General features: G+C 39.4%; 1 protein-coding gene across 3 annotated transcripts in view; it reads right to left on the reverse strand.

The window, feature by feature from the left end:
- RALGAPA2 (Ral GTPase activating protein catalytic alpha subunit 2) overlaps nucleotides 1–13,224 on the reverse strand; it is a 288,904-nt gene that overhangs the window by 255,526 nt on the left and 20,154 nt on the right. For all 3 annotated transcript variants that reach the window (XM_023761269.1, XM_023761268.1, XM_014463288.2), the window contains exons 2-3: nucleotides 10,581–10,691; nucleotides 7,185–7,237 (exon numbers count right to left, since the gene is read on the reverse strand). In XM_023761269.1, coding sequence (XP_023617037.1) covers nucleotides 7,185–7,237; nucleotides 10,581–10,691 — 164 coding nt within the window. The remainder of the gene's footprint in view (nucleotides 1–7,184; nucleotides 7,238–10,580; nucleotides 10,692–13,224) is intronic.

Here is a 13,224-nt window from a genome sequence, read left to right on the forward strand (position 1 = left end):
GAGTTGGACAGAGGTTATATCTCTTTGTAGCACTTGATACTGGTACAATGTTGGACAAGACACTTCAAACCACTAAGGTCCTATTCTTCCATCCATAAAAACTGGCAAGACAGAATCTACTTAAGATGGAAGGGATTAAACAGGATGGCCCATGCAAAACATTTACATTCTAGTCAAGATGACAATGTAAATTCATTTTATGGAGTCCCCCACTCCCATTTGAAACACACAGCAATGACAGATAAAATGTTTTCAAAAAAAGAGTAAAATTAGACAGTCATAACCTCAATAAAAAATGTGACTAACATCTCCACGAACCAGCTACAACAGAAACATTAAGCGATATACAGATTTGAAGCCAGGAGCAAAGATGGCTGGAGGTCAACTTCCAAGGGGTACAAATGCTCCCACTGGAGACAAAGGCAACAGAAAGGTCTGCTCACTGCCTGAAACTGCAACTTGAACTGGCCTGGCAGCCTTGACTGCACATCACTTGCTTTATCAGAGCACTGTAATGTCTCCAGTATCTCCCACATCTAAAAACTACTGTTTCCTTTTTCAAAGGTTCCCTTCCAGATTGCCCGACTTACAAAGGCAGACAGCAGGTATCCTTACATGCTCTTCTTTCATGCTGTGGACGAAGTGGGGCCACATGCTAAACCTGACAAGCTCAGGGAAGGCCTGCACAGTGGCCTTACAAACTCAGAGACCTACAGTAACCACCTTAAGATGGTCTAAAATTAAAACTTTTTAATTAAAGCAGTTCATGGCAGGTAGTCATGTCCTAAGGCATTATTTTATCCCTAACAGAAGTCAATCTTTCCCTTAATGGAACATGTCAACTGTCTTTTTGCATCTGCCATAACATACCTTTAGAATGTCCCTCCGCCCCATCCCCTCAAAGCACAGGCACCAAGTCACCTCATTGTTACTGTGTTCATTGTTGACTGTTAACTTTACTGTATTCACCTATGTAAAAGAAGTATGTGTCTATAGTTTTATTTTTTATCGGACCCCAGGTGTTCCCCCCACTCCTTTTTCTTCTCCTGCCTCCCTAATCTATCACCAATGGATTTCATGTAACCCACTTAAGTCTTCTCTTTGGATTGTAATGTATAAAATAAGATGCATAACTGCCTTTCTCTGGAGCATTATCTCAATCCACTCAGGTTTTACTTCCCAGCAATTGTCCTGTTTGGCTCATATAAACTCACAAAAATTCTCTACAAGTTTGAATGTTTCTTACACTGGCAATGCCTTCTTAACTTTATGCTTTCTTCCAATCCATTTTTTATTTTGATAAGTATCTTTATACAGTATCCCTTCTGTGATTTAACAGAACGATTTTCCCAATTATGCACACCTTGATAAGTATTTACTTCCAAATCCTAATAACCCATCCCTTTACACAGCACTAACTTATAGAAAGTAGCAATGAAGTTACTTAATTTTTAGCATTAATGATTCAAAATTACCTTCTAAAGCAGAGACAGAGAGAGAATATAAGGATAAACAAAAATAATGCAGGTTCATTGTTCACTCCCATTTACTAGGCAAACTGAGAATTCTATGAGCTTTGATAATATGTTTGTTCTATTGAAGCATAGTAACCTCCATCTTGGGTAAAAACTGCTGTTTAAAATTTTAACCCTGATATTCTGGCTTCTGTAAACATTTGCTTGCTTAAATAATAGAGAAAATAAGACTACTCCTATTCCAGAGACGCCATAAACTATGCCCCAGACAGAGTTGGTAGTGCTGGCGCCAGGCCAGGCCTTGAGATGTAGTCTCACGGCCCTGTCCCAGCAAACAGGACTTTTTCTCAGAAGGTCCGGAAGTCTCATTCCAAATTTGGAAAACAAAGAGCTGAATAACATATAAATTGAAAAGACTTCCACCATATTGGGCCCCAGAATTTGAGAAGCAAGAGTTCCTCTGGGCCCGCTAGAGCTAGCAAAAGCGAAAATGAACAGGACTCCAAATAAATTTGGCTTATTGATTAAGGCGTCTTCTGATTTACAATATAACAATATTATATAGGCAACTAATCCTCTGTAGTTGGTAATGCATCTGTAATAACACCCTCCCTCATCTAGAATTTCTGGACACGAGGAGAAGGTATTGAAACTTCCTCTGTGGGAGGTATAGGACAAGGGTCTCTGATAGGCTATCCTGTTGGAGAACAACTAGACCTGAGATCGGTGACAGCAAGTGCAATTCTCAAAACATTTCTAGGTTTTGAAGGACATAGGGAAACTAACTTAAAAAATAGTAGGAGACAAAGCAGAAGGGAAGAAGAAAGGTGGCAAAAGGAAAGTGAACCAAAACTTGATCTGTAAGCAACAAGCTCAAGAAAAACAGTGCAGGGTGTCAGAGCTAATAAAATTCCACAGTAGAATCCACAGATGTCTGTGCCCTCCAGATCCCAGTTCCCACCACATGGGAAGTTTGAGAAGCTGAACCTGAGACTCCATTAATAAACCAGGACCCTCAAATGGAGCAACAGTGATCCCAATCAAGAACACTCCCAGACTTCTGGCAAAAGCAAAGACAAAACCCTCCAGGAAAAAAAAAAGTATTAAAACAGATTACATCTACACTTGATTAAATCTGACTTCAAAATCATATCACAAAACATTCAAAAAAGAAGCCACTGTGAGAGACAGGAGAAATAAGCAACAAATTTAGACAATTTCAGATATTAGAATGATTAGATACAGACATTTAATTTTGCATGTTAAATGTTTAAGAAAATAAAAGATGTCTGAAAGTGAACAATGATCAAGAGACTATCAAAAGCAACCAGCCACATATGAATTACAAACCAAAAGAAGTTAAAACAGGAGAAAGAATCACTGAAATTTAAAACTCAATAGAATGTTTAAGCAACAGATTAAACCCAAATGAAGAGAGTTAGTGCACTGGAAAGGAGAACTGAAGAAATTACCCAGAATTCAAGACGAGGAGATAGAGCAGTTGTTCTCAACCTTCCTAATCCCGCGACCCTTTAATACAGTTCCTCATGTTGTGGTTACCCCCAATTTCATTGTTACAAATTGAACATAATTAAAGCATGGTGATTAATCACAAAAACAATATGTAATTATATATGTGTTTTCCGATGGTCTTAGGCCACCCTTGTGAAAGGATCGTTCGACCACCAAAGGGGTCGCAACCCACAGGTTGAGAACCACTGAGATAGAGGGAAGAGAGGATAAAAGCAAGCTTAAGAGACATGGAAGACAGATCAAGAATCTATATTAATAAAAGGGTAATATGCTAATTAGACTGGGAGACCTTCTGGACAAAGCCATGGTGGTGGGGCCGAGGTAGAGGCGGTTAGAGGCCAAGAGAGGAGGGCAGGCTGGTGGGGGATGGGCCGTTGGGGGTAAGCAGACCAGCAGGGGGCCCAGTTGGGGGCAAGCAGGCCATCAGTGGGGGTCAGTTGGAAGTGATCAGGACAGTGGGGGGCAGTTTGGAGTGAGCAGGCCAGCAGGGGGGCAGTTGGGGGTGAGCAGGCCAGTAGGGAGGGAAGGTGGGGGCGAGCAGGCCGGCAGGCAGAGTAGTTAGGGGCAATCAGGGAGGCAGGCAGGCAGGTGAGCAGTTAGGAGTCAGCAGTTCAGGATTGCGAGAGGGATGTCCGACTGCCGGTTTAGGCCCTATCCCTGTAAACCGGCAGTAAGACATCCTTCAAGGGGTCCCAGATTGGAGAGGGTGCAGGCCGGGCTGAGGAACATCTCCTCCCCCATGCACGAATTTCGTGCACCGAGCCACTAGTTTTAAATAAGAATCCTAGAAAATATGGCCAGAAAGAATAGAAAAGAGTCAATACTTGAGAATACAGTAGCTGAGAATTTTACAGAAATTACAAAAGACTTAAATTCAGAAATACAGGAAGCACATATGTACCAAGCAAAATAAGAAATCTTCATCTAGACATTTTGTGGTAAAACTGCAGAACACCAAAGATTAAGAAAAAGACTGTAAGAGAAGCCAGAGAGAAAAGGCATTAAAGGAACAACTGAACTGAGAGCAGAGTTTAAAACTGTTACAATGGCAACTAGAGGATATAATAAAATTACACCTGTAAAGTGTAACACGAATACTTTTACTGCTACTGCTACTGGTACTACTACTAATAATAATGTGTCTACTATCAATAACAACTGTTTGAAGACATTGAAGATTGATCTAGAGTAGATCAAACTGAAGAGATTATGACCCCTAAAAGAAGGGTCATGCAAATAACTGGAAACTTCGATAAGAACAAATTCTTAGAAAAATACATAATTTATCAAACCTGAATCAAAAAAAATTAAAAACTAGAATACTAAAATAATCCTAAAACAATTAAAGAAATTAAATGAGTGGTTAAAGTATTTCCATTAAAACAACAACAACAACAAAATGCACCAGTTTCACATGGCTTTTCTAGAAAAGACTAAAAACACTCCAGAAACAGACCATTGCAATTTTATACAAACTATTTTACAGAACAAAAAAAGAAGAAATGGCCCTGGCCAGTTCTTCAGTGGTTAGAGCATCCTGGGGGAAGCTCCCCAACCCCCATGCACCAAAGGTCACAGGTTCAATTCCTAGTCAAGGGAACGCACCTAGGTTTCAGGTTGATCCCCGCCCTGGTTGGGGCATGTGTGGGAGGCAACCAATCAATGTGTCTGTCTGAGTGATGTTTCTCTCTCTCTCTCTCTTTCTCTCTCTCAATCTCTCTCTCTCAATCTCGCCTCCCTCCCTTCCACTCTCTCTCTCTAGAAATCAATGGAAAAAATATCCTTGGGTAAGGATTTAAAAACAAGAAGAAATGCTTTACAACAGGCTCTATAACCTTTACCACAGGATCATTCATAAACAGTATGAGGAAGGGAGAGTTTAAGCCAACCTCAGTTGTGAACATAGATCTAAAAATGCAAACAAAATATCAGCCTCCCAAAAATTCTGAACTATATTAATCACATTAATATTCATGAAGAAATCATCATATGTTATCACAACAATGCAGGGAAAAAACATTCAAAAACTTCAAAACCCATCTATGATTTTTTTATAAATCTTACCAAACTAGGAATAGAAACAAATGTCCTTAACCTGACAAAGTACCTAACCAAAAATTTACAGAAAACATTATTCTTAATGATGAAATGTTAATGAAACTCTCTTTAAATCAGAAACAGAATGACCACCTTTATCATGTCTATTTACCAATGTACTAGAGAGCCAGTGCAGTAAGACAAACCAACCAGCAAGCTTGTCATTATTCACTGACATTCTATCTACCAAGAAAATAAAACAAAAAATAGACAAAATGTTGGAATTAAAAAATCCTATATATTTATTTAATCCAGTGGGAATGGAATGAATGAACTAGAACTAAATTCAGAAACATGAATAAATCTTTGTGAGAATAAACAAGTAATCTTTTCTGTCAAGAGAGTTTAGGCAGCCGCCATTTTGAAACAGCAAAGATCAGCCCCTCCCTTTTTCATTTATATTAACCAATTGTGCAAGAATGTGAGCCTAAACTCTAACCAATAAAGAGTGAGAGACAGATGGCATGAGTCAGGGATAATCCCTCCCGCCCCCGCACTCCCACTCCCTCCCAGAAGACTGCCCGCTCAGTGTGCGTGTCTACCAGACCCTGTGTTGGCTGCACACCCTCCTGCAGGACTGAGGGTATTTGCCTTGCTGTCTGGCTCCTTTGTGTTCTGCCAGGACCCCTGGTTTGGGGGCTTGCCTTCTTTCTAACATCTTAGAAATAATGTTGAATGTAAAAGGCAAGCCAAAGATGATTGTGTACTATATGAGACCATTTTATCACACTCAAAATCAAACAAACCTACACAATGCATCATTTAGGGATACAAATTCTTGTGGTAAAATCATTCTTTAAAATGAAAGGAAATGAAAAAATGCATGGGAGTGGTTGCCTTTACGGGAAAGAAAGGATGGGATCAAGGAAGAGCATCTAAACTGGGGGAGGTGAGGGGCTCAAAAGTATGGGCTTGATCATTATGCTTCAAATGTGCATGTTATAAATTCTTTAGTAAATGCATCAGCTATTACATAAATAAAATAATTTATATTAATTAAACAAATGGTAGCCAGTAGATACATATTTTAAGCTGTAGAAGAAATAATATAAACGGAGCAACTTTAAAATAAAGTTGGAGCTGCCACCCCTGAACTGCCTTGCACATCTTACGACTCTGCAGATTTCATTCACAGAAGGGTTGCCACAGGAAACACAATAACCACCGAATATGAGGTGAATGAATGTCTGTTCTCTGAGGAATGAGTACAGCACTCAAAGGAGAGAAAGGGGAGCCACAGTTTTGAGCAACAGCCATGAGCTAAGCCCCGGGCTGGAGATTTCCATCTCTGTTTTAGTCCACAAACCCAGAAAGTCCATGGAGAGCCTTCCTCCACTGGCCTCCCTCTCCAGCCAGCTCTGCAGCAAACACACACTAACCTAAGCACAAGTATCTTCAAATCCTGAATAACTTCTAGATAATCAACAATTAACTTGTAGAACCTATACTTTGGTATAATTTGGTTCTGGTATAGTTCTCAAGGTATCAGCAGTCTGGCCGCTTGTCTAATACATTTGGATAAAAAAGCATGTGAGATCAAAAATCAAACCCAAATGCTGCTTCAACTTTGAAGAGAATATATGATGGACACACATGGGCACAGAGACACATACAAAGATTGCTACCTCACTAGTAGTCAGAAAACAGTGTGTTTTTACATGTCAATTTGCATATATGAAAAAGACAAATCATCTCCAGTGTTGGTTAGGAAATTTACATAAGACTTACATTTAAGTTTACATATAAGTTTATATGACCTTTTAAAAAAGCAATTTGGCAATATCAGTATTTAAAATGTGCATACATTTCCATCTAATAATTTCATGTCTAGGTAACCACACAGAAAAATTCTCCCACGTTTGCAAAAAGAAAAAAAAAATCACAAGAACATTCTTTGCAGCATTGTTTGTAAAAGTGGAAGGAAGGGAGGGAGGAAGGAAGGGTGGGGAGGGAGAGAGGGAAGGAGGGAGGGAAGGGATACATGTCCAACAATTTTATGTCTTCAAGTGAAACTGAAGATCTAAAATAACATATTTTCTACAAGAATCTTAAAAGCTAAATGAATTAACAAACACTTACTTCAAAAAGAAAGAGAATAGAGTCCAGCTCCTCCCTTTGTGACTTATTATTCCCTGGAATATATTAAAAAATTAGTTATCATGACAATGTGTACATTTTAGGATATTAAAAGCATGTTAAATGGTATCTTAAAACATTTAAGCATCAACATACATTTACTTTTTCAAATAATACCGGGAAGTAGTGCCCATGTTAGGAATGCAGATGGACCACTAAGCCAGACGGCCTGGGCCCACTTCTAGCAAAGCTGATCCTTAAACACAGCTTCCATGTTTTCCCAGTTGTATCAACCCTTGACAGGTAATTTATTCATTTCTCAGTTAGTTACTTATGAGGTCAAATTATGATAGAATGCACAGTAAAAAAAAAAAAACATAGAAATACTTCTAATTTTATGAAATGAACAGGCATAGAGCAATAATAACTATAAAAACTCATATATCTCTTTAAGCAACTGCACACTGTCCTTTTGATAAAACAATAATAAAAATCATAACAACTACAGCAGTAGTTAGCATTTATTGTCCAACCTATGTACCAAGCACTGTGCTAACTGCTTAGCATACACCATTTAACTTTTTCTGTAAAGGTCCAGATAATAAATAGTTTAGGCTTTTCAGGCCTCTCTTGCAACCACTCACTCTGCTTTTATAATACAAAAGCAGCCATAGACAATACATAAATGAATGGGTATGACTGTGTCCAATAAATCTTGATTTATAAAAACAAGCAGCAGCTGTACGTTGTGGATCCTTGATCTAACTGAATCCCCACAGTTCTATGTTTTTGTTTGCTTTTTTTAAATCCTCACCCAAGGATATTTTTCCATTGATTTTTAGAGAGAGTGAAAGAGAGAGGGAAAGACAGAGAGAAATATCAATGTGAGAGAAACACATTGACTGGTTGCCTCCTGCATGAGCCCCGACCAGGGCCCGGGCCAGGAGCCTGCAACCAAGATATGTGCCCTTGACCGGAATTGAACCCGGGATCTTTAGGTCTGCAGGCCGACGCTCTATCCACTGAGCCAAACCAGCTAGGGCCCCACAGCTCTATTAAGTAACATCATTTACTCATTGAATGAATACTAAAGAATGTCTCTATGTCAGGGATTATTCCAGGAACTGAGGATACAGAAGTGAACAAAAAAGAATACCCCTAAGGAAGCTTATGAATAAGTAAGACAACCAATAAGAAAGGCAGATGGGGAGTGCCAAAAAAGGTGGTATGCAATTTTGACTAGTGAAGTCAGGGAACACCTTGCTGATAAGGTGCATCTGAGTAAAGCTATGAAAGAGGTAAGGAGCGAGCCACATGAACATTTGGGGGTAAAAAATTGAGGGGAAATGTTTTCCAAATAGAGGGACTGGACAATGCAAGGTCCTATGGCTGAGCTGGTTTGGAATGGTGAGGAAGAAAGGCGATTGGAAGAAGGCCCTTGTGTCTGAAAGAAAGGGGGGAAAGAGGCCAAGGATCCTGATATATTTTGAAGATAGAGGCAACAACTCAGGATCTGGCCTGAATAACTGGAAGGCTGAAGTTATCACAAGATGAGTTCATTATTCCTAGTAAACACTTTCCTTGATTCTTTTGTTTTGGTACAACTTTTTTCCTACACTCTAGTAAAAAACACGGATTGTACTAAAAGCAAGAAACTTCAAAACCTCACCCTGTTTTTATTGGTTCTTTGTTATGATTCTTTGCAGTAGACCTTAAAAATGGAGAGTTTTTCCCTTCCCATCAAAAAATGTCTATTTCTCCATGTGACTTGCTCTAGCCAATGTCAGATATTAGCAAATGTGAGGCAAGCACAAACTTGAAAACACTTCCTGAGCTTGGAACCCTAAGACCACCATCTAAAGAAGCCCAAGACAGCCTGCTACCTGGAGAAGAAGGGCCACATGCAGGAGAACTAAGGCAACATGGTCAATAGCTTGCCAACCACAAGCTGATATCAGAGGCATGAGCTAGCCTAAACCAGAAGAACTGTCCAACAGACCCAGAAAATTGTAGGTAAATGACTAGCTGCTATGTTATGGCACTCGATTTAGGGATGGTTTGCTATGCAGCACAAACTAACTGATACATTGTTGAACAGCTATATTTCTCTAAAAAGATAGAGAAAGCAAAAGGGGGAGTAGTGAGGGAAGAAGGACCCTTTATAATGGGGTTATTAGGTTGTAGGGTGTTTATTTTTAAGATATGAAATTTTAATTTTTTCCTTTGCTATTTTGATTGCACATAATATTACACTATTCTCCTCCACACACCTATGAAAAGAAAGTGAAGTGGAGCAAAACTAGAAAACTAGATTATTTCATATTTGAAATATCTACCAATTTGAGGAAAAATAATTTTAAGTTCAAGATTTATATCAGTTTATAAATCACAGCGGGGGGGGGTGGGAAACAGAGCAATTCATTGAAAAACAAAAACAAATACTTGGTATCTGGGCACATGCCCATGTCTGATGACCCACTAGAGCCTGGAGCATTCTGTAAGAGTCTGAGCCATCTGCTATATGTCAGGGACCACCACAGTGCCTCGCCCCAAATTCCTTCCCCTCCATGCTTGACATTTGCCTCTGGTTTTACAGAAGCAATCAGGGCATCTATACACTCCTCTCCATGTCCTCTTTATACCTGCCCCTGTCTCAACCCACTTCCCCCATTACCTCGCACCACCCGCTATCTCCCTTTCCTCAGCCTGCAAACAAGCAAATGCATCCTTTAAAACCTCCCCATGACCAAGCTATTCCTGAGATATGATCCTCTGTCTTCATCAAAAGCGGTATTCTCACCTGTAGCCTTCATGGTCTCACCACCCAGCTACTCCATTTCTCTGTTCGGATTCTGCTCCCACTATTCTGCTAGAACTTCTCTGTCACTAGTCAGTGACAGCCTCTTCGCTGTGCTATCATTTCCTAGTCCTGCTGCTACTCACCTTTTTGCAGCTCTTCTCTGGGCATCTGTGACAAAAAAACTTTCCTGGCACCCCTCCCCTCACCCACTACTCCTTTATCTTTCCTCTTTGCCCTATAAAAGAAGAAATTACCCCAAATCCCTGACTGCCATTCTTTCTCTACAACAGCATGGTCGTACCTCTCCTTCCCAAGCTCCAATCCATGCGTTTTTACTGCCCAACAAGAACCTATACCTGGGTGTCCCACAGGCACTACATGGATATAAGGAAAAGGGATGCAAGAGTGAGAAGTCAAAGATGTGTTCAGGATGTTGAGTCTAGTTCATGAGCTGTCATTACAGCAGTGGGACCCTGGAGGGTTAGGGATAGGGTCAGGGGAGCCAGGTTTGGGAGGTAAAAGGATGGGTGCAGCTTTCAGCAGTCTGAGTCTGAGATGTAAGAAAACCTGAACATTAAAAAACTTGTAGAAATGCTTACCTTTTAATTTCAAACTATTTTCCAGTGTTATAAAATTTTCATAGAAGATGAAATATATCTGAGAATAGTTGGTCTCAAAAAACTGCTTGAGTTCACTTGCATCCATATTATCTGAAAAGAAAAAGTTTCCATTTATGACAATAACCTATACAATTATCAGAATTCACAACGAAAAAATCTTCAGAAATGAAAGAAATGTAAAAACTACTTTTAACCCCTTATAAAACAAAACAAAACAAAAACAAAATAGTATTTCCATCCATCTGCATGGGCTTGGGCACCTCCCCCACAGGCCGACCCCTGCAGGAGACTGGGGTCAAGAAGATCAGAGCTGTGCAGGCTCAGTATTTACAGACCAGCTAGAACAAGCATGTCAAACTCGTGGCCCGCAACGAATATTTTTGCAGCCCAGCCATATAATGGTACGTAAGAAAAGTTTTAATAAAAATTTCATAACTTAATTTTTACAATATCCTGTTATAAATAATTATTAATAACGAACTACAACGTTCGCTAATGACTGATTACTATAATCGTGTTGCATTCATTTCCCTTACCCGAAGGCGCACCATTTCTCTCCACTAATACTAGCAGTGAATATTTTAGCAGCTGATTGCCATGTCATTAGTCTTGTACTGACTAGTTTGGTGTGCACAACAGGAAATATTTCGCTTTCAGAGAACAAGAAAAATAGGTTGATTTGCATTACACTTATTAATGTGTGCAGTTATTCAGTGTCTGGTAAGTTAATGTTCAAGAAAAAATATTAATTTTTATTAAAATGTTCTATTATTTATGTTAATGATTACTCATTTATTTCAGCCCTTTGTATTCAGCATGTCTCTATCGAAATAAACCTACATTTCTATGAAAATTGAAGCTTTTGTTTTTTTGCAGCCCACATAGACTTAAACCTTGTTTATTTGGCCCGTGTTAGCCTTCAAGTTTGACATGCTTGCTCTAGCCAGTGACTTTTTTCCATCCCTCAAACTCCCAAATGTGTTCCCCAGTTGGGGAGCATCTAGTATGTTGCCTCCACACATAGATCTCCATAAAGCTCATTCCTTTGCATCCTTCAGTACTGGAATCACACAAACTAACAAAGTGTCCCCATATTTCACTCTTCACATTTCATCCTATCACCCCATCTTCTTCTTTATAGACTGCAATGGATGGATACCCGACTGCTCACCACCAAAAAGCCTCAGACAGAGAATGCAAGCAATTTCCTGGCATTGAGGATGTGGGTGCACTGATGCAACAAGATGGTACAGAAAGGTTACTGGATGGTCAACAACTCCCCCAGCTTCTCAGGGCCTCCCTTGGTCCCTCAAGGACACCCAAATATCAGCAACCTGAACAAAGAGGGTCCTCATTAAGGTTGAGGAACCCTCATATAGACTGAGATGTTCTCATCAAGCCAAAAGCCCAAGTAACAGCCACTTCCATGAGGTATGAATGATGCTGGGCTTCACCTAACAAGACAATTAGATCCCTTGAAAGTAACCCAATCCACAGTGAAAGTAAGAGCATAACACATGTAATGCACTCAGTTTATTTCCACGTGTGAGAACTCCTCATTAGTCTAGGAGGCTTTTTCACATGTTTCCCCCTACAGCACTTAAGATTAGTTTAAATTATCTTATTTATTCATTTACTTCTTCATTGATCATCACTCTACTGGATTAGAAGCTGCTTAAGAGCAGGTACATCACTTGTTTTGTTCACTACTGTATTCCCAGCCCAAGGAACAGAGCTTGGTACCCAAAGGATACTCAACATATTTAGTTAAATGAATAACAAAAAAATATAAAATATTTTCTATCTCTAATTCAAAATCTAGAATGATTTATTGATTTGCCTTATTTAAAAAAAAAAACAAGACTCATCAGATGAATATGTGTAAAGATCTTGGGAAGGCAACCATAGGCACTGGAATTTGGCATCCTGCAAATGGGAACATAAGAAAGTATTGAAAGACTGCTTTTTAACAAGGACACCTTCAAGAAGTATAGAGCTATCATAGGAAGACTCTGTTCAGAAAGAGTATGACCATAAAGAGTATTTTCCTTTAGAGAGACATTCTTTTTAATATATATATATATATATATATATATATATATATATATATATATGTTTTTATTGACTTCAGAGAAGGAGGAAGGGAGAGGGAGAGAGAGATAGAAACATCAATAATGAGCCCACAACCAGGGCATGTGCCCTGAACTGGGAATCAAACTGTTACCTCTTGGTTCATGGATCAACACTCAACCACTGAGCCACACTGGCTGTGCTAGACAGACATTCTTTACCAACTTGTTCAAACATTATTAAGCCTATATCCACACCAACTAGCTCTAAACCAAGTACTAGAAAATTTAAAGAGAATAAGATGTAAGGCCTTCAAGGGTACACAGGTAAACAAACATGTAACAAAAAAGGCACCATGACCAAAGCTTATGCAGGGCATCTAGGCAGGGAGTGAACAAGGCCATTTGGGGAGGTTGTGAACATTAATAATGCTACACACTTATGCTTTAAAAGACACTTTTATTTGATCCTCACCACACCCTGTGAGAGAGATGGGACAGATCTGATCAAGATAAAGAAACCTCAGGTTCAAGATCCTATGTGACCTGCCCAA

Source organism: Myotis lucifugus, unplaced genomic scaffold (genome assembly GCF_000147115.1).
Source record: "Myotis lucifugus unplaced genomic scaffold, Myoluc2.0 scaffold_205, whole genome shotgun sequence".
NCBI classification, from domain to species: Eukaryota; Metazoa; Chordata; class Mammalia; order Chiroptera; family Vespertilionidae; genus Myotis; species Myotis lucifugus.